The sequence below is a fragment of the Cervus canadensis genome, chromosome 18 (genome assembly GCF_019320065.1).
Source record: "Cervus canadensis isolate Bull #8, Minnesota chromosome 18, ASM1932006v1, whole genome shotgun sequence".
Classification (NCBI taxonomy): domain Eukaryota; kingdom Metazoa; phylum Chordata; class Mammalia; order Artiodactyla; family Cervidae; genus Cervus; species Cervus canadensis.
Genome location: NC_057403.1, coordinates 40,225,897 through 40,248,176, shown reverse-complemented (window position 1 = coordinate 40,248,176; position 22,280 = coordinate 40,225,897). Strand labels below are relative to the sequence as shown.

Below are 22,280 nucleotides of genomic sequence, written 5' to 3'. Positions count from 1 at the left end.
TAAACTACCCTACAAAGCTGCAGGACAGACTTCCCTGGTGGTCCAGCAGTTAAGACTCCAGGCTCCCAAAAAAAAAAAAAAAAAAAAAAGACTCCAGGCTCCCAATGCAGGGGGCCTGGGTTTGATCCCTGGTCAGGAAATTAGATCCAACATGCCACAACTAAGAATTTGCATGCCACAATGAAGATCGAAGACCCTAGATGCCACAACTAAGACCCAGCACAGTCAAACAGATAAATGATATTTTTTAAAAGCTGCAGCATGGCAAAAACCACTACAATATTGTAAAGTAATTAGCCTCCAACTAATAAAAATAAATGAAAAAAGCTGCAGCAATCAAAACACTATGATACCACACAAAAATGGACACATTGATCAACAGAACAGACTAGAGAGCCCAGAAATAAACTCAGACTTATGTGGGCAATTAATCTATGACAAAGGCAGTAAGAATACACAACAAGGAAAAGACAACCTCTTCATTTAATGATGTTGGGAAAACTGAACAACTACATGCCAAAAAAAAAAATCAAACTTTGAAGTTTGAAAAAAAATCAAACTGAACTACTCTCTCACACCCTATACAAAAATAAGCTCAAAATGGGTTGAAGACTTAAGTGTAAAACCTACAACCATAAAAATCCTAGAAGAGAACATAGGTAGTAATTCTTTGACAATGGCCTCAGTAATTTTTTTTTATATGTCTCCTCAGGAAAGGGAAACAAAATCAAAAACAAAGAAATGGTCAGAATAATGATAGTAAAGATGATCAAAAACCTTGAAAACAAAATGGAGAAAATGCAAGAATCAATTAACAAAGACCTAGGAGAATTAAAGAATAAACATACAGAGACAAAGAAAAATGGGACTACATCAAACTGGAAATCTTTTCATAGCAAAGGAAACTATCAACGAAACAGAAAGGCAGCCTACTGAATGGGAGATTATATTTGCAATGATATATCTAATTAGGGGTTAACATCCAAAATATATGGGATCCCCTGGTGGCTCAGATGGTAAAGCGACTGCCCGCAATGTGGGAGACCTGGGTTGGATCCCTGGGTCAGGAAGCTCCCCTGCAGAAGGAACTGGCAACCCACTCCAGTACTCTTGCCTAGAAAATTCCACAGATGGAGGAGCCTGGTGGGCTACAGTCCATGGGGTCGCAAAGAGACAGACACGACTGAGCGACTTAACTTTCACTTTCTTTCTTTATCCAAAATATACAAAGATCCCATTCGACTCAGTGAAAAACAAAACAAAACAAACAAACAAAAAAAAAACCTGATAAAAAAAGGGTGTGTGTGTGTGCATGCTAAGTTGAGTCAGTCATGTTCGACTCTGTCCACGGGATTCTCAAGGCAGGAATACCGGAGTGGGTTGCCATGCCCTCCTTCCAGGGGATCGCCCAACCTAGGGATTGAACCCACATCTCTTCTGTCTCCTGCATTGGCAAGTGGGTTCTTTACCACTAGCGCCACCTGGGAAGCCCCCCAAAATGGATAGAGGAACTGAAAAGACATTTTACAAATGGCCAATTGGCACATGAAAAGCTGCTCCACATCACTAATCATTAGGGAAATACAGATCAAAACCACAGTGAGACATCACCTCACACCTCAGAACAGTTATTATCAACAAGACAGCAAGTAACAGTATTGGTGAGGATGTGGAGGAAAGGGAACCCTTGTGCACCATTGGTGGGAATGTAAGTTGGTGAAGCCACTGGGGAAGACATTCTGGAGTTTCTTGAAAAAATTAAAAATAGAACTATCATGGAACCCAACAACTCTAATTCTTTCTTCTACTTTATCTGAAGAAAACAAAAGCATTAATTTTATGTTCGTAGCAGCACTAGTTACGATAGCCAAGATGTGGAACCGACCTAAATGTCTATCAACAGATGAATAGATAAAGGTATAGTATATAAACCATGGAGGGTTTTCCTGGTGGTTCAGTGATAAAGAATCTGCCTGCAATGCAGGAGACCTGGGTTTGATCCCTGGGCCAGGAATATCCCATGGAGGAGGAAATGCCCACCCACTCCAGTACTCTTGCCTGGGAAATCCCATGGACAGAGGAGCCTGGCGGGCTACAGTCCATGGGGTTGCAAAGAGTCAGACACCACTTAGCAACTAAACCAGCACCATCATCATCACCACCACCACCACCCCTGTATATGCAATGGAATATTACTCGGCCATTAAAAAGAATGAAACCTTGCCATTTATGACAACATAGATGAATCTAGAGGGTATTGTACCAAGTGAAATAAGTCAATGAAAGACAAATATCTTAAGATTTCACTCAGATGTGGAATCCAAAGAACCAATGGGAAAACATAATAGAACAGAAACAGACTCTTAGAGAACAAACATGTGATAGCTAGAGGGGAGAAAGGGCAGGGGGAGGAGTGAAATAGGTGAGGGAGATTAAGATATACAACCTTCCAGGTTGCCAAATGAATGAGTCACCGGGATGAAATGTGCAGAGTGGAGGAATATAGTCCATAATACTGTAATAACTTTGTACACTAATGAATGCTAACTAGATTTATCATGATGATGACTTTATGATGCACAGAAATATTGAATCACTATGTTGTGCTCCTGGAACTCACATAGTATTATATAGATCAACTAGCCTTCAGTTAGAAGCAAAAACAAAAACAATAACGCCTGCTGTTGTTTTCATCACTGGTAATGAAATGATGATAATGGCTCAGTGAGTAACACAGAGCTGCCTGTGAGGGGGTCAAATGCACCTGACACCCTGTTGCAGACGTGGGTATGTGTCATTTTGAGCTGCCGCTGGTTGCTCAGGGACAGGGTGGAGCCAGGCTTAGATCCTGCATGTCAGAATCAAAGTCCAGGGTGGCCCTATGAGATATAGGTTGAGGAGGGGGCCGTGGGACTCTCCTTCTAGGTAAGGGACTCCCATAATCTGGCCTGGGGAGCACTGAGCAGACCGTTGGCCATTTTCTCTGGTGGCCAGGAGGCCAACCCACAGCCCACGGGGTTCATGGAATGTCTGCTCAAGCTGGCTGAGGACGGACCCTGATCATGTGTTCCAAGCTGACTTGACTCTCCTAGGAGCCAAGAGGCATTCTCTCCCAAGGATCCTTCCCTTCCATTCTGCAGCCTAGAGTGAGATGCCCCATTTGGGGGGACTTGGCTTCCCAGTCTCTACAGATTAGGACTAAATGGCAATTCAAACCTGTTGTGAGGTTTCCCAGGTGGCTCAGGGGTAAAGAATCTGCCTGCCAATGCAGGAGACAAGGGTTTGATCCTTGATCCGGAAGATCCCACACGCCGCAGAGCAACTAAGCCTGTGGGCCACAACTATTTGTAGGGAATATGCCATGCACAGGCCCGTACTATAATTAACAAGGCTTCTTTGAAAAATAAGAATGAAAAATAAAAAATAAAAATAAAATTTCTCATCACTCCCAGGTGAAGGGCTGGGAGCAGAAAAAGTACAACGTGGAAAAGCATCTTGAAAACAAGATTTTGAAGTACTAATGTGACTGATGGAAAACATTAGAGAGTGTTCTCATGACCAGAGCCTTGAGGGAGTTGCTGAGAAAGGTTGTCACTAGTTGATGGGCTAAACAGAGTCATGGAAGGCCTGAAGGTTTGACATTGAGGACTGTGCATTGTATATCCTTATCCTCAATCTGAGATTGTAAAAAACAGATATCTCTAGAGCACGTACAAGAAAGTAGATGTTAGCAATAAGAAGCATGCAAGGATTAGGATCTGGCTTTTGCCTGTGCATTTTTCTTTATTCTTCTGCAGCACTGCTCCCTCAGGCCGGTTCGTTGCTGGGCTTGTCCCAACATTTGGCACCCAAACAGGGACCTGAGGGTGCAAGTAGTTTTCAAGGCTTTTTTCACAGTGCCAAAAGAATTCACGGAGAATTCCAGCCGAGAGATCGGAGGACAGTAAAAGTACTTGGTGAGGACACCCCTATGGATTTGTCAATCAGGGACACAATGGGGCAATCTCCTTCTAAGCATGCTGACTATATTATGCTTCTAGAAACCTTACTACATAGCTCTGGAGTGCAAGTGAAAGACGAGAATTTTCGGGAATTATTTCAGGCAATTCATAAGCACTGTTACTGGTTGGACCCAGAAAAAGGGACTTTGGGTCTTAATGAGTGGAAAGAAGTGATGCATTGTTTACGTAGAGCCTATCAGACTGGGGAACCCATTCCTATAAGTGTGTGGTCTCTTTGTAACCTTATTTATACTACTTTGGCTCCTTTACAGTCTGAACAGTCTGACTCTTCTGATTCAGAATCTGATACTCCTGCTCCTCCTGCATCTCAGGGGTCGCCTGTCCGGCCGCCTCATATTTATGAAAATCTGGATAAAGGGAAATATAATCCTTTGGAAGGGGAGAGAGAGGCTCAATTTTTGAGTCTTAAATCCCAGTTAACTATGGTACGGGACAACATCCTGACGCTTTCCCTTTATCACCGGTCTCACAGCCTTCGGCTCCTTGGCCGGAGCTCCCCATAGCTCAGGAACCCCCTCCACTAGATCCTGATACACCATGGGACGATGGGGTACTTAGAGCCACAGTCACAGTGCCAAAGAGGTCTGCGCCTGCTCTCTCATCTTTTCAACAAGCTGTAGGAGCAGCGAGGTGAGAAGGTGACCCTGATGCTTCGGTTTTGCCTGTTACCACGACTGAGGTGCCCCCTAATGCTGAACTTCCATAAGGTGGGGTACAATTTTGAACAAACTCCTCTCTCTTTTAAAACTATTAAGGAGATTAAACAGGCATGCATACAATACAGAATTACATCTCCTTACACCACAGGTCTTATTCAGGGGTTGTCTCAGTCTGAACAACTCATTCCATGATTGAGAAATGATTGCTAGAACTTGCTTATCCACTTCAGAATTTTTACAATTCCAATCATGGTGGCAAGATGAGGATTCTCAACAGGCTCAAAGAAATGCAACTGCTAGTACTGTGGAACAATTAATGGGGTCAGGGGCTTATCAAGGGGTTCAGAGACAACTACAATTCGATGGTCAACTTATAAGTCAAATAAGATTTGTCTTAGGGCGTGGGAGAAGTTTAGCCACCCAGGACAGTCTCATCCTTCTTTTGTTAATGTAAAACAATCTAATGAAACTTATACTGATTTTATTGCCCAATTAAGACAAAATCTGGTGAGAACTGTTGCTCAAATTGAATTAAGGGATATGTTATTACTGATGCTTGCCTATGATAATGTGAATTCAGAATGTCAAAAGGTTTTACAGCCTCTCAAAACACAAGGAAAGTCTCTAGAGGATTATGTTAAGGCTTGTCATGATATTGGATCAGAACCGTGTAAGATGCAATTGTTGGCTCAAGCCATTATAGGCTTGAAACAATAAATGAATCAGCAGATTAAATGTTTTAGTTGTGGTAAGAGAGGACATGTGCAGAAAAATTGCAAGACTAATAAAAATACACCTAATAAGCCTACTCCCACAAATGAAAAGACACCTGGATTATGCCTTCACTGTAATAAAGATGATCATTGGGCTAATCAGTGTAGATCTAAATTCATAAAAATGGATCCCCTTCATTGGGAAACTGGAAGAAGGGTCCTACTCAGGGCCTATCAAACAACATGAGCTCTCAACAAACCTGGAACGCTGTTCCTTTCGTGTACCCAGCGAGCGAACAGCAACCTCACCTGGCCCTTTCAAACCATATACCCGGGTTGCCAACCTCCTTCCTGCAACATCCGGGAGTGCAACATTAGATATCTCCACCATTGATCATTTACTTCTTATGCCAGCTATGGGAATTTATAAAATCCCTATAGGAATTAAAGGTCCAATACCTAAAGGAAGTGTCCGTTATTATTAGGACACAGTAGTTTAGTAAGGAAGGGAGTTCAAGTCCTAATGGGGGTTATAGATGGAGATTATGAGGGCAAAATTTCTATTATGATGAAAACGAGTATCCTTATCAAATAATAAAAGGAGATCATATAGCTCAATTGTTATTATTACCTTATATCAGTACTAGTACATCTCATATTAAAAAAAATGGGAGGATTTGGAAGTACAGGAAAACAGGTATATTGGCAAACTTCTGTATCTGATTCTAGACCCACATTATCTATATATATTAATAATAAGCAATTTTCAGGACTTGTAGATACTGGAGCTGATGTTTCTATAATATCTAAAAAGCATTGGCCAGTTTCTTGGCCTTTAACAGATGCCCCTATTATGTTAACTGGAATTGGAACTATGCAAAATATTCAAAAAAGTACTAATATTTTGACCTGTTCAGGCCCCAAACAACAACCTGCAACTTTACAAACTTTAGTTGCAGATATCCCTATTAATTTATGGGGATGAGAACTATTGATGTAATGGGGAGCTTATGTAACAATTCCTACTATATCTTCTCAAGCTAAACAAATTATGGCAAATATGGGATACAATCCTGCTCAAAATACATAGGTTTTTTTTAGTGGGGGTCACTGCCAAACAGCAAAAAACAGCACTTAAATTGACATGGAAATCTGATGAAACTATTTGGACAGAGCAGTGGCCCCTATCACATGAAAAGTTACAGGCTCTTGAACAGCTAGGAGAGGAGCAATTATCTCTTAATCATATTGCCTCAACTCCTAGTCCTTGGAATTCTCCTGTCTTTGTTATTAAGAAGAAATCTGGGAAATGGAGAATGTTAACTGATTTATGAAAAATTAATATTTAATCGAACCTATGGATGCTTTACAACCAGGCATTCCATCACCTTCTATGATACCACAAAATTGGAAAATAAAAATCGTTGATCTTAAAAGACTGTTTTTATACTATTCCTCTACAAGAATCTGATGCTCTCTGTTTTGCTTTTACTGTACCATCAATTAATAATAAAAAACCAGTGTCTCGATATTACTGGAAGGTATTGCCACAAGGAATGCTTAATAGTCCTACATTATGTAAATTCTATGTCTCCTAACTACTTGAATTTATTAGAAAACAATTCCCTCATGCTTATATTATCCACTATATGGATGATATTCTTTTAACTTCTCCTTCTGCCAAGAAACTTCAATGTTTTTTCTTAAATACAGAGATTAAATTAAAAGAATATGGGTTACATATTGCTGTTGATTAATTACAGGAGCAGGAACCATATACCTATTTAGGATATATATTCCAAAGAAATATTATTAACCCACAAAAAATACAAATTCGAACAGAGTCCTTGAAAACTTTAAATGATTTTCAGAAATTATTGGTAGTGGTTTAGTCGCTAAGTCATGTCCAATTCTTGTGACCCCATTGACTGTAGCCTGCCAGGCTCCTCTGTCTATGGGATTCTCTAGGCAAGTCTACTGGGATGGGTTGCCATTTAGAAGATATAAATTGGTTGCGACCATCTTTAGGAATTCCCAGTCATTCCTTAACACACCTATTTCAAATCCTACAAGGAGACTCTGATTTAAATAGCCCCCTGGTACTAACAGAACAGGCTAAACAGGAATTGGATCTTGTAAATCAAGCTATCCAGCAAAGACAACTCAAACAAGTAGATCTGACTGCCAATTTCTTTACTTATTCTTCCTACTTTAGATTCCCCTACAGGAATATTATGGCAACCACAGGGTATCCTTGATTTTTATCCCACACTCCTAAGAAAATAATGACTACTTACATAATGCTTATTTCCTTTCTTATTTCAAAAATGAGATCCAGATGTATACAACTTTTCTGATTATTATTGGTATGAAATTGTTCTTCCTTTCACTAATGATCAAATCTATAGATTATTTGTTACCAGTATGGATTGGCGAATTGCCATTGCTGATTTCATAGTTGAGGTTCATAACCATTTTCTAAAGTCACCTTTGATTACTATTGCTGCTAAACACAAATGGATAATTCCTATTATTACTAAAACAATTCCTCTTACTAAAGCCCCTGTGTATTTTACTGACACAAATAAAACTCTCAAAGCCAGTTATACTGGACCCACAATCAAAGTTTGGCAATCTAGCCTAGCTTCTGTTCAACAAGCCGGATTAGAGGCTATTGCTATCTTATTACAGGATGTTTCTACAGCATTAAATATTATATCAGATTCTCAATATGCTGTGTGGATAACACAAATTATTGAAACCATGTCTCTACCAAAGGCTTCTTCTAAGTCATCTATTATTACCATATTATCTCAATTACAAAATATAGTAAGGCTTTGTTCTGCCCCTTTTTACATTACACACATCAGATCTCATTCTAATTTGCCCAGACCATTGGCAAAGGGCAATGATTCCATGGACTCTTTGCGAATTGCATTTCTTACTCCTTATAAATTTCATCAACTCACACATTCAAATACACTGTCTTGATGAATAAATTTCAATTATCCAGACAAGGAACCCGAAATACTGTTTCTGCCTGCCCTTCATGTACTCTTACTCACCATGTGCCTACAACTACAGGCGTTAATCCCAGAGGCCATTATCCCAACGATATTTGACAGACTGATGTTACTCACGCCCCTTCTTTTGGACGTTTGGGAGCTGTTCATGTTTCCGTGGATACTTATTCGGGCATGACTTCTGCTTCTGCTCATTCTGGAGAAACATCTGCTCATGTTATCTCACATTGTTCGGAAGCCTTTTCTTACATGGCCTTATCAAAATATGTTAAAACCAATAATGGCCCTGCATACGTGAGTCATGGTTTTGCAACGTTTTTATCTGATTGGAATATTTCTCATTCTACAGGCATTCCATTAATTCTCAAGGCCAGGCTATTATTGAACGTGCTCATCATACCCTAAAAAATGTTATTTTAACAGAAAGGGGGAGAAAAGTATGGCGTATTGATGACACCAAAAGAGAAATTAGCCCAAACTTTATTTATTTTAGATTTTTTGGGTTTACAATTGGATCATACAACGCCAGCAGCAACACTGCATTTTCAGAACACCGTTCTTAGTGAAAATTATACTCCTGGTCAAATGATTGCAGATAATACTCCGGTATGGTGGAAAAATGCTATGAGCAACTGGTGTAACGGCCTTAGACTTAAGAAAGGATGAGGTTATGCTCTTGTCATTTCAGATGACAGACAACACCATTGGATACCAGGAAGGCATGTCAAAGTAAGGGAAGAAGAGGGCGTGGTTCAACATCGATCTTCCCGGAGAGCTGCCAGTGATGGGGATAACAAGACTGACGATCAGCAATCACTCCGAACCAGCTCCAAGGACCAACAAAGCCAAACTGCTTACCTGGAGACAATTGAAGAAAGTGACCACTGAAAGGGAAAAATTGGTCAAAGAACAGGGACAGCCTTTGACCTCGGCTACCTTGTTCTTGGCTACGTTATCTGTGGTAATTACCACGCAGGTGCCAATCATACTTATTGGGCATATGTACCCAATCCTCCCCTATTAAGAGCAATTACGTGGGAGGATTCTTCTGTTCAGTTTTCATAAATGATTCTTCTTGGTTACCTGGACCTTTAGACCCGAGCCTTCCTTTAAAACCAGAGGAAGAGGGCCGACAACTTTCAAATGTTAGTGTTAATTATACTGTGGGAACAGATCTTACCCCTATAAGTATGGGAGCGGAAACTCATTGTCTTAAAAGAGGATTACAAAGCTGGCTGTCTATAGTTAAAGAATCTTAAGGGAACAAAACTCATTGTTTCTTATTAGAGGCATTTTCCTTTAATATCACAGGAGAAAATACTACTATGTTTCTGCCCCATCTACCTAACTGTGTTATTTCTATAAAATAAGGACTAGGACATTGGGTACAATGGAAATTATGTAACGCTAATGCTGGACATATTATGGCCAATACTTCTGATGGAGAAATTATTGATTGGAGTCCCAAAGAAGATCCTTTGGATAAAAATAATAATTTGGATTTGCCTATATTGTTAAACAATATTTTCGACTCCATGAATAACATTGTTAATAGTTCTATATATTGGCATGGAGGGAGTTTCTCCTCTCCCTTACCTCAATTACCTTATATGCCTTTACAGTCAGAATTGTGGAAAATATCAGCTGTCTTCCAACCCATAATAGCATAGAAGGGGTAATTTAATTCAATAATATCCAGTCATTTCTTACATTTTGATAAAAATTCAACCATTGGATTAAAGGATTTCTTCGTTTACCTTTCGTATTTTTGATAGGACCTACTTTTTATAATGTCTCTTCTGGGTTACTTACTTGTCAAAATTGTTTCTTTTACACTTGTATCAATTCTTATCTCCAATTTCAGAATGATTATCCTCTATATATTCTAAAAACCAGATCTGGAGTATGGCTTCCTGTAAAAATGAATAGACCATGACAGTCTATATTGTAGAAGAAATCCTGAAGAAAGTGTTAAAGCACACTAAAGGGTTTATTGGACTGTTAATTGCTAGCATTTTAGGAATTATTGCTATAGCTACTATAGCGGCTGTAGCAGGAGGGGCATTACATCAGAGTGCATAGACCGTGCACTTTGTGCAGGAATGGCATAAAGATTCTGATGTTCTTTGGTCTACCCAAAGACAAATAGATGGAAAATTAGCTGCACAAATGGCTGATTTACAACAGGCTGTTATACTACAAGGTGATCAAGTAAACAGTCTGCAAAAACAGATTCGTCTGAAGTGTGACTGGAACATTGCTTCTTTTTGTGTCACTCTTCACAAATGTAATGAATCTTCATTTCATCGGAACAAAGTTAAACAACACCTCTTAAATCACGGTAATCTATCTCTGGATAGTAATAATTTACAGCAAGAGATTATGGAAACTTTCTCTCAGAAACTACATCTTTTGCAAAGATCTAATCTGCAGGAAGCAGCAGCAGATGGGATTTCTCAATTAAATCCCATTCCTCACTTGAAAACTATCAGAGGATCAATTGCTGGTTTTATGTTAATTTTTATATGTCTTTTTTTCTGTTTCTACATAGTCTGGCGACAAATCACCAAGAAAGTCAACAGACAACAACAGCAATTAGCGACTATTGCTTTGGCTTCTATAATCATCAAAAATAAGCTTCTAAAAATACAAAAGGGGGATATGTATGGAATATGCTATGCACAGACCCATACTATAATTAACAGGGCTTCTTTGAAAAATAAGAATGATTTTCTCATCACTCCCAGGCGAAGGGCTGGGAGCAGAAAAAGTACAACGTGGAAAAACATCTTGAAAACAAGATGTTTAAGTACTGATGTGACTGATGGAAAACCATTAGTGACTGTTCTCATGACCAGAGCCTTGAGGGAGTTGCTGAGAAAAGTCGTCACTAGTTGATGGGCTAAACAGAGTCATGGAAGGCCTGAAGCTGTGACATTGAGGACTGTGCATTGTATATCCTTATCCCCAATCTGAGATTATAAAAAACAGATATCTCTAGAGCACGTACAAGGAAGTAGATGTTAGCAATAAAAAGCATGCAAGGATTAGGATCTGGACTTTTGCCTGCAAATGGCTTCAGCCCCCTGATCCCCACTTTATTTCTGAGTCTTGTTTTTCTTTATTCTTCTGCGGCACCGCTCCCTCAGGTCGGTTTGTTGTTGGGCTGGTCCCGACACTGTTGAACCTGTGCTCCCCAACAAGAGCAGCCACCGCCACGAGAAGCAACTAGAGAGTAGCCCCTGCTCACTTCAACTAGAGAAAAGCCCGCCTAGCAACAAAGACCCAGCACAGCCAAAATCTAATCAATAAATAAACTATGAAAAACAAAAACCTGTAGGGCTGTGGCCTGCTGTGGTCCAAAGCCCAGCTTGGTAAAGGACCCACACTCAGGCTGTCTGGGTCCCAGGCCTTTCTCAGGTTGCAGTGGAGCTACCCCTGCAGAAAGATGCCCGTGCAGCCTGCTGACCCCCTGGGGAGGCCTTCCCAGCACCCAAAAGCTCTTCCAGGTGGGCAGTCCCTCTTGGCCCGAGCCTGGCTGCGCCTACCCCTTGCCAGGGCATGCCAAACATGAAGGAGGTTGGCCAGCCTGAGCAGGGATGCAGCCAGCTGAGGATGGAGGCGTCTCAGTTCTGCTATTTGAGGAACCAAGAAATGTCCCCTGTGAAAGGAGAAGTGTGTCATGGCCCCTGGACACACACACCCCACCTCTGTCCCCAGCGGAGTGCCCGTTCTCTGGAAAGCCACAAACATTCCAAGACTGGATTTCTGCTGAATCATCTTGAATTCTTCGAACTCCACGGGTCTAGGGAAGGATGTGGGTGAGGGGATCAGAGGCGGGGCAAGATCCCCAAAGAGGTTAAATAGGTCACCTCCACCCTTGGAGTTCACCCTGGACTCCCCTGAGCAGAGGGACCCACACGCAGAGATCTGCCCGGCTCCCGGCACCATGGCCCCCCTGAAGGCGCTGCTCCTGGCCGCCCTCCTCCTGGGGGCTCTCCTGCAGGACACCCATGCAGGTGAGAGCAGACGAGAGACACAGGAGGAGGGGACACTGCATGAGGAGGGGCAGGGCTGCTGGGGCCCCAGCAGCTGCGCGTGCATGCTATTCCTGCACCCCACTCACTCCTGTGAAGGTGTGAGAGGCTGGCAGCAATGGGATTTGGAGGGAGGCGTCCAAAGGAAAGTAATGATGATGAAGAGGAGGAGGAGGAGGGAGACGAATGTCCCAGGACCTGGGGCTCAGCTTCTGAGGAAAAAATTGCTTGCACATCTCCCCCCTGCACATGTCATGAGGCAGTGACTGTGATTGTGTTTTGACAGTGGACAAGAAGCAATTCTCGCAAGTATTTGTTAACAGTCTGTCTATTTAATGGGTTTTTATATACAATGAGGGGCTTCCCTGGTAGCTCAGCTGGTAAAGAATCTACCTGCAATGCAGGAGACCCCGGTTTGATTCCTGGGTTGGGAAGATCCCCTGGAGAAGGGATAGGAAAACTCCAGTTTTCAGGGGCTTCCCTGGTGGCCCAGATGGTAAAGAATCCACCTGCAATGCAGGAGACTTGGGTTGGGAAGATCCTCTGGAGAAGGGTATGGCAACCCACTCTAGTATTTCTGCCAGGAGAAGCCCCATGGACAGAGGAGCCTGGCAGGGCTACAGTCCATGGGGTGTCAAAGAGTTGGACATGGCTGAGCGACTAAACACAGCACAGCATATACAATGAGAGGGCTGGCATAAAGAAAGGCAGGGGCACATGACCCCAGAGCAGGTGAAAAAGAGAGATTTTTATACTCAGTTGGGAAAGGAAGGCTGAGCTAAGATTGCTACTTTAGAGACACAAAGCTGGTTAGCGCCCCGTGTGGTGACACAGTGACAGGGCCGCAGTCTTCAGGGCTAGCTTAATGCGGCGATCTTCAGTTGGCTGCTTGTCTCACTTTTGTAAAAGTCTGGGCCTAGCCAGCTCCGTGTCAGTCAAACCAAGTTCCACCCCCAAGACAGTGAGAGGACACTCCAAGGCTTCTTAGAAAACACCTTGTGGTGGTCTGAATTGAAGTCACAGATCATCTGTCGGCCGGTTTGCAGATGCTGGACATTTTTTCTTGTGCAAAGATGAGGACACTGAGCCCCAGTAACGTGTGTTCACACCCGGGCCTCCACTTTCTCGTCTGTAGAATGGGGTAGTGACAGCACCCGTCTCCAGGTGTGCTTGAGGACTGAAGGAGCTGCAGCAGAGGGTCAGCACAGAGCCTGGTCCAGAGTCAATGTCTGGTGATTCGGGGCTGGGCTGAGTGAGAGCACATGGATGCACACACATGCAGACACACACATACATGCACAGATTCCCCACGCACACACAGATCCACACGTGCACACAGATCTCCACACCCAATGTGCACACGCACAAAGACACACACACACGCATGTGTACACAAATCCTCTCAAACACACATAGACATGTGCACAGACAGACACACAAACACCGCAGGGCCCCTCAAAGCACACACACGACCTTGTGCCCACAAACGTGCACACTCTGACACACAGACTCACACACAGAGACACAGGTGCAGACCCCTCACATACTCCCTCACACAGAAACATGATCACAGAGCCCCTCAAGGAGACCCCTCCCAGACACACACATGCAGAAATGCACACGCAAGGACCCACACGATACCACATACACACACACCAACACAGACACACACACACACACAGACTCCTCACTACACAGACACACACACACGTGCCGGCCCTCACAGACCCTCCCCAAGTAGACATGCACACACATACCTGTTCCTGCTTGCCTTCCTCGCAGCCCGAGCAGGCAACGTGGGCCGGGAGTGCTGCCTACAGTTCTACAAAGGACCCATTCCCGGCAAGCTGTTGGTGGATTGGTACCAGACCCCGGGCGATTGTCCCAACAACGCCATTGTGTAAGTCTGCCCCTGCAGCTCCCCTCTGCCCCCTTCTTACCCCAGGAGACGAACGTGGGAGGAGGCGGACCCCGGAGCTCCCGGAAGGGCCACTGCAGAGGGGAGAGGTCAGACCCGGGCCTTCACCTCTTGTCACCCTGGTTCTGCTCCTCAGGGCTGCTCCCACTCCACTCTCCGTGAACCCCCAAAGGACCTCAGGCTGTGAGGTCTAAGCTCTTCATACATTTATGAGGAAACGGAGGCCCTGAGAGACATGGGACAGCCCCGTGCACAGGGGCAGTCAGCGCCCCACATGGGCGCCTCTGCGGCCTGAGCCCTGAGCCCCTCCTGCGCACCCCTCATCCCCAGGGTTACGTGGGTGCAGATGCTCTGAGGTGGGGAGCAAAGCCGTGCAGCCCTGGCTCCCTGGAAGGGTCAGGTATCACTGAGGACAGTGCCTGGGGTCCCAGAACTGCTGCTGCCACCCTGGGTGACTTCGGGCGAGTTCCAGCCCCTCTTGGGGGCTTGGGTCCTGGTCATCACAGGGCGAGGCTGTGCCAGGACTCCAGAAGGCCTCCCTCGTGTTCTTCCTCCGTGTAGGCTGGTGACTCGCCATGGCAAAAACATTTGTGCAAACCCCAAGGACAAAAATGTGAAGAGAGCAATGAGGTACCTCCAGAAACACAGGAAGTCACCTGATCTGGCCGCCTAGTAGTCCTGACCTCTCCCTGGACCTCTTGTAGACCTCCTGCCTCAATGTTCATGACCCCAATCCCCAGCTCCTGGAGCCAGAGGAGGCCCTACAAGGACAAAGAGGCCCCTTGTCCCCTTTTCTGATTAAAGTCTTTCTCCCCCAGTCTGGGTTCAGTGTGTTCTGTCCACCCTGGCCTGTCGCCCTGGAAGGGCCCTCCGAGAACTAGTCTCACCCTGTTCATGTTAGAGGGGGAAGCTGAAGCTTCGAGTGCAGACCACCCTCAGGGAGAGAGATGCGGGCCGGGGTGGGGCTGAGGGATGTGGGATGAGCAGGGCAGGGGTGACCAGAGGCCGGTTGCCCCTCCCCTCTGCTGCATGTGAGCAGGAAGAAGCCCTGGGAAGTGGCTTCCAGCTCGCCTCCCATCTGATCGGCCCCTGGCATCCTCCCAGGCCCGCCTCATTCTCTTCCGTGACGCCACCTGCTGATGCGGAGCTGAGGACACACTTCCCCTTAAGCATCTGATCCCAGTTCCACGAATGTTTCCAGGATTCTTTCCAGGCAGGCTGGGGTTCTCCCAAGTACTGGGGAGCTCCCTGGTGCCAGGGACTCCTGCAGCCCCTTCTCCATCTTGCCTACCTCTCAGCCCCCCAACCACACACTGCAGCCCAGACAGTCCCAGAGGGTCTTTGTAAGCCCAGCTGCGCCCCCCTCTCCTGGCTCCAACTCCAGGCCAGCCGGCTCCCAAGGCTGGAGTTACTCTTCCTTGTCCCGAGTGCCCCGCCCCAGCCTCACCCTTGCACCCACTCATCTCCATGGCCCCCAGCCCTCATCTCCCACCCTGATCAGGCTGCTTCCCGCATGGTCCCGTGATTCCTGCTGACCTGAAGGTGAGCCCCTCCCTACCAGGTGACATCGCACCCAGCCTCAGCCCAAGCCGGTCTGCGGGAAGCCATCCTGGCTGCCACCCCTCCTGCCTCTCCTGCTCTTAGGGAGGGTAGGGCAGCCCATGGGGGTGGTTTTCCTGTTGACTCCTGTGAGGATCTGTAGTCCTGATCCCTCCGTCATATTGGGAGCTCAGTGAGTCCCCCTAGAGAATCCACATCCCATGTGCTCAGAAGGATGGAGAAGGATCCATCCCCAAACCCCTCTGTCCAGGCCCAGCTGAGGACTGGAGTCATGGGGAATGGACAGAAGTTAGGATCTTCAGATTCTAGATCTGTCTCACTCTCCTCACCAGCTGTGGGCCTGTGGCTTCTCTCTCTGGGGCAAAGTCTAGGGACAGGGGCAGTGTGTCCTTCTCTCCTGGAATTCGGTTTTATTTGGCTGGGCTGCAAATGAGAGTTCTTTTCAGGCAAAGTTTATGCCTTCTGCTGTCCCCTTGTGGTCAGTTGTTTTATCGACAGGCAGATATCAGAGCCAAGCCAACTTTGAGGATGGGCACGAATAAGTGATGATAATAATAAAGTTGATGATGGTGGTGAATTATCTTATCCATGACCCCAGGGTCTTCTCAGCCACAGGTGGGCTCTTTCTCTGCCCCTGGTCCCAAAGAGTATCCCTCAAACAATCACCTCTGATCCAGAGTCTTTGGGGGCAGTGCAGTCTGAGTCCTTTGTGGGAAAATGTCATCTGGATCCACAGTGTAAGGAGTGGGGAAAAGATGATCTTGAAATGAGGGGAGGCAAAGAGGAGCCCCTGGGACAGCAAGGAAGAACAAGGGCTGAGCCTAGACCTCCTCATCCTGCAAGAAAGATACTCAGGGAATTCCCTGATGGTCCAGTGGTTAGCTCTTGGTGCTTTTGCTGCTGTGGGCCTGGGTTCAATGGTTGGTCAGAGAACTAAGATCTTGCTAAACCATGCAGCACAGCTGAAAAAAAAAAGAAGAAGAAGAAGAGAGAGGCACTCAGAGATCATGCATGTAATCCCAGTGCATTGCAAACTCGCCTTAAAAGAATAAGAATTTTTTTTCCTAGTGAAATCTTCCTAGAGGCCCTTATTGTGAACGTGGATAAGTAGAGAACTATGAACAGGTACGGGGGGCCTGAGGGTCAGAGCAAGGGGTTGGGTGGCTTAAAGCTCCCTCAGTGGAGGAGAGGTGGAGACAGGACTGGCAACAACATGCAGGATTTGGAATCCAAGTGTTTACTAGCAGGGTCGAGTGCAAGATGGGTGGGGGAAGAGGTAAGAGATGGAGCCAGCCACCATGTCCCCCCCAGGAAGAAGCCGTTTTAAGGAATCATGACAAGGAGACTCGCCCAAAAGTAGGGAGGCAGGAAGCAAGAGGACAGGGCAGGGGCCAGAGAACACGGAACAGTTGGGAGGCGCAGTGGCCTCTCAGTCTCTTCCACATCTGAAACCCAGCCCCCCTTGTGAGCTCAGCCCAAACGCTGCCTCCCTCAGGAAGCCCTCCCTGATCTCCTTGGTCGCAGTTGATGCCCCACTCGGCGTCCTCCTCCAGCTTTCGCTTTACCACACTGTCCCCTGTGTAGTTACTTGCTTGTTTGACTCCCTGATGAGCTCCTTGGGGCAGGTATTTCTGACAGGCAACCCGGTACTTCCTGATTCATTCATGAGAGGGGGGAAGTCCTTTGTGCGTAGTGGACATTTAAGATATATATTTTCACCAACAAGCCCCCGTGTGAATCCCATGAGGAGCACGTCAAGAAAGAAGCTCCCAGAGGAGCGGTGCCGGGATAAGGTAACTGCGCTTCAGTCTCGGCATTGACGTGGAATTCACAATTGCGCTGCTCTTCAGTTGCCCACCAGAGGGCGCTCCAGCTCTCAGTAAAGATGGACGTGCCTGATCACCAGGGCCCTGGCCTCAGCGCGGTCCCCAGGGGCTGAAGTCACCCACGTCGGATTATAGCTGCTCAAGGTTTCGGGTCAGCGTGTCTGTAGCTGGCCAGCTCTTTTCCTGAGGGCGCTGGGCAGGGAAACACTGCCAGGGGTTAACAGGATGAAAAGGAAGATGGAAAACCACTGCTAGGAATTGCAGGGCCACTCATTCCAGATGCAGCGTAGGCAGTGCTGAGAGCACTGAGCTAGGGGCTTTTTCACCGTGTTTTTTTAGATTCTGAATTTGTCTATTTGGCATACATTTGTTACAAGTTACACCTCCCCTGTGATCTGGCTCTCGAAGGGACGCAAAAATCATACTGCAAACTCTTCAACCAATCCCGAGTCCCCCCAGCCACCTCCTTTATATAACTCACTTCCCAAACCACTATTTCCCCAAATCACCAAGTGCTGGGTCCCAGACAATGAGGGACAGCACCCGCTCTCCAAAACCCGCTGTCACGACTCCCACAGTCCGGCCCTTAATCCGTGCCCCACCCCTGCCTTGCTTTTTCCATGGAAATCCAGTAAGGGCTGTGGCCTCGGCATTCCCCACGCTTCCCCTTCCGGCCCTGTGCGGGCTGGCATGGCCCCCACCTCTTGGGAGAGGTAAGTAATAATGACATTGAGTCACCTACATACATTTAAATCCCGTGAGTACATTTTATTTATTTATTTTTATTGAAGTATAGTTGATTTATAATGTTGAGTTACTTTCCACTGTTCAGTAAAGTGACTGTTATTTATACATGTGTGTATATATATATATAATATACACATACATTCTTTTTTATTACATTCTTTTCCATTATGGTTTATTCCAGGACAATGAATACAGTTCCCTGTGCTGCACCTTAGGACCCTGTTATCCATCTATTTTATTTGTAACAATTTGCATCTACTAACCCCAAACTCCCAGCCCATCCCTTTCCCACCTCTTCTTTTCCTTGGCAACCACAAGTCTGTTCTCTGTGCCTGTTTCTGCTTCATAGATAGGTTTATTTTTGTCGTATTTTAGATTCCACATGTAAGTGATGTCGAATGGTCTTTGTCTTTCTCTTTCTGACTTACTTCACTTAGTATGATAATCTCTAGTTGCATCCATGTTGCTGCAAATGGCATTATTTTATTCTTTTTTATGGCTAAGTAACATTCCACTGTACACTTATAATCTTTATTCATTCCTCTGTTGATGGACGTTTAGGTTCCTTCCATGTCTTGGCTATTGTGAATAATGCTGCTATAAACATAGGGGTGCATCTATCTTTTTGAATTTATAGTTTTATCCAGATATATGGCCATCCTCCCATCAGCTTCCAGAGGTGTGTTTGTTCCTGAGTTTAGTGTTTATTATTCTCAATTTTGTTTCATTTGTCACGTGTGTATATACATAATACACGTGCACATGTGTGTATTCCTAATGATATATTGGTGTATCATGTATGTTTTCCAACTCCTGAACTTTATGTAAATGTAGCACATCTCATACCCGTGCTCCTCTGTGACTTGCTCATGGAGCTTTTGTGGCTCCATGCTCTCCTCCCACTGACGTGCACGGACAGCTGTGACTCATCTTTTTCTCCCACGTGATGACCAACCCTTCACCCACTCGCTTGGTAACCACTTGGATTATTTCCAGGTTCTTGCTATTACAAATAGTACTGCTTTAAACATTTTTTGGCTTGTCTTCTGGTACAGGTATCAAAGAATTTCTCTAAGGCGGTGGTTCTGGGGGACACTTACCTGGGGAAGCTTGGCCGAAATGGACTGCCTACAGTCCTATTCCAAAAAACTGACTTAATTAGTCTTTGGAAAGGGAGGATTCCGGGCAATGGTGTTTTTGTTGTTTTTTGGAGGTGGAAGGCTACCCAGGTGATTCTAATATAGGGCCATTATTAAAACTGATAGGGCTTCCCATGTGGCGCAGGTGGTAAGAATCCACCTACCGGTGCAGGAGACATAAGAGACTCTGGTTCGATCCCTGGGTCGGGAAGATTCCCTGGAATAGGAAATAGGAGCCTGGAGGGCTACAGTCCATGGGGTTGCAAAGAGTTGGAAACGACAGAGCAACTGAGCACACACCTTGAAACTGACACTCTGGGGGTAATGGCCTAAACCAGCTCCAGCAGCCTTGGTGAAAAGTCCCCACCTGGCTGAGCCCTCGCCCATACTTGGTAGCGGATCCACGTGTCGCTTCCCCTCTCCCCCACAGGAAGCAGGCGGCTGTAGGTGGATCGCAAAGCTAGGTCTCTGATCTCCTGCCAACAACCGGAGCTGGCCAGGGGTGCTCCGTGGGATGCTTGCTTGCACAGGAAAGCCCCTGCTTGATGTTGTAACTCAAGTGCAGCCTTCAGTGTGGAGCAGGTCTGGGCCCTCACTTGCCCTCTTCCTCCCACTCTCCAGCTCCAAAGGCCCTGCCTTCAGCGCCCTTCCAGCTCTCTTGTGGTTCCCCTTGTGGTTCCCTTTCGGCTGTGTCTTAACCCCAAGGAAGGTGTGGTTTGCTCGGCTGCCCACACCACTGGGTGCTTTAAAGTGACTTCAAAGAAAAAGGGAACGCCCCGACTGTTTGCTGTCAGATTTTGGAGATGACCTCAGAAGGAGTTCACTGAAAAATGATTCCCCAGCCCCACTCAGGCCCACTGACAAAATGTCCAAGGACCTGGGTCACCTGTACCTTTAAAGGTTATCAGGTGATTGACGGTCATATTATTCTCCGGGTCTCACCCAGTCTCCAAATGTAAATTGTGGTTTTCAGTGATATCTGAGACTGTTTTGGCTCCAAAACCTCCCCTCAGAGCTGCTGTCTTCTAAAGTCCACAGGTGTGAGGACCCGTGTACCTTCCGTGGACTCACTGAGCCAAGTGGCATCTGGGCAGCAAGGCCATGTGTGCACTGCTGGCCAGCCAGGCCGCTCTGCAGCATGTTGGCCCCAACTCTGAGCCCTCATGTGGAGCGACCCAGCAGTGCAGGCCTGCGACTATTAATTGCCAGACAGGAGGTAGCGTCACCCACTTTGCCAGCAGTGGTGGAGACGCAGAACAAGAATCAGGTCGGCAAGAATTGGTGGCACTTGCCCGGGGTTCTGCTAAACCCAGCCCAGCTCTTTGGCTCAGGATCTTCTCTCTTCAACCTGCAGGTAGAGATTTTCCTTCTTCACTTTGGCAACTGCAGCGGGAGCCACTAACAGCATCCCGTCCCGTGGCTTGACTTGATAAATATCTGTTCACTTTAAGCCTAGTTGGGTGCTGGAGTGGGCACCATGGGTGTATAACAAACCACCCCAAATCTAGTGGCTTAACACCACACACATTTGTCATCTCAGATCCTGTGGCTTGGAAGTCCAGGCACCTGGAAGTCCAAGAAGTTGGGCTCCCATGTAGAGACCCACCAGCTGGGTCTCATCTGAAACCCAGGTCTTCTGAACTCTCCCGATTATTCAGTTCAGATTTCTGTTTTCAGGTGTGATTGCAGGGCTGAGGGCCTGTTTTCTCTTTGACAGTCATTGGGTCCTGCTCCCTGGTCCCAGAAGTTACTTGTGGTTCCTTGCCTGTGGATCCCTCATAACATGGCAACTCAAGGCCAGCAAGAGAAACTTGTTCTCCAGTTCTCATAAAGGATAAACTGACTAGGTCAGGCCCATGCAGGATAATCACCCTCTTAAAAGGCTGAAGGTCCATGGAGGATGTTTTCCCCATATTATTTTTATTGAAGTATAGTTGCTGTATAATACATTACAGGTGTACAATAGTGATTCATGATTTTTCAAGGTTATACTCCATGTAGTTATTATAAAATATTGGCTATAGTCCCCATGTTGTACAATAATATATCTATTATTTTATACCTAATAGTTTATACCTCTTACTCCCCTACTCCTATAATGGCCCCCACCCCCTGAACTGAGTTTGTTCTCTGTGACTTCTGCTTTTTTGTTATATTCACTAGTTTGTTGTATTTTTTAATTTCATATATAACTGGTATCATTATTTGTTTCTCATGTCAGCCTAATGTCCTCCAAGTCCATCCATGTTGTTGCAAATGGCAAAATTTCATTCCTCTTTACGGCTGAGTAGTGTTGCATTGTATGTATATACCACCTTCAGTGTTGATGTTTATTACTCATCTGTTGATGGACATTAGGTTACTTCCATTCTTGGCAACTGTAAATAGTACTGCTATGAACACTGGGGCGCATATATCTTTTCAAATTAGCTTTTGGTGTTTTTGGATATAAATCCAGGCGTAGATTTGCTGGGTCATATGGCAGTTCTATTTTTAGTTTTTTGAGAAACCTCCATATTCACAGTGGCTGCACCAGGGTTGTACATTCCCACCAACAGTGTATGAGGGTTCCATGAGGGACTTTATCTGCAAACTCTTTCACATCCACCACACAATGTAACGTAATCACAGCAGTG

The 22,280-nt window shown here is 45.5% G+C and overlaps 1 protein-coding gene across 1 annotated transcript; it reads left to right on the top strand.

Annotated features, from left to right (window-relative positions):
* Positions 1 to 12,309: 12,309 nt before the first annotated feature.
* Positions 12,310 to 15,189, top strand: CCL17 (C-C motif chemokine ligand 17). The gene is made up of 3 exons (XM_043437633.1): positions 12,310 to 12,436; positions 14,237 to 14,354; positions 14,934 to 15,189. Exons 1-3 carry the CDS (start codon positions 12,367 to 12,369, stop codon positions 15,043 to 15,045), a joined length of 300 nt encoding a protein of 99 aa, XP_043293568.1. The 5' UTR covers positions 12,310 to 12,366; the 3' UTR covers positions 15,046 to 15,189.
* Positions 15,190 to 22,280: the final 7,091 nt, after the last annotated feature.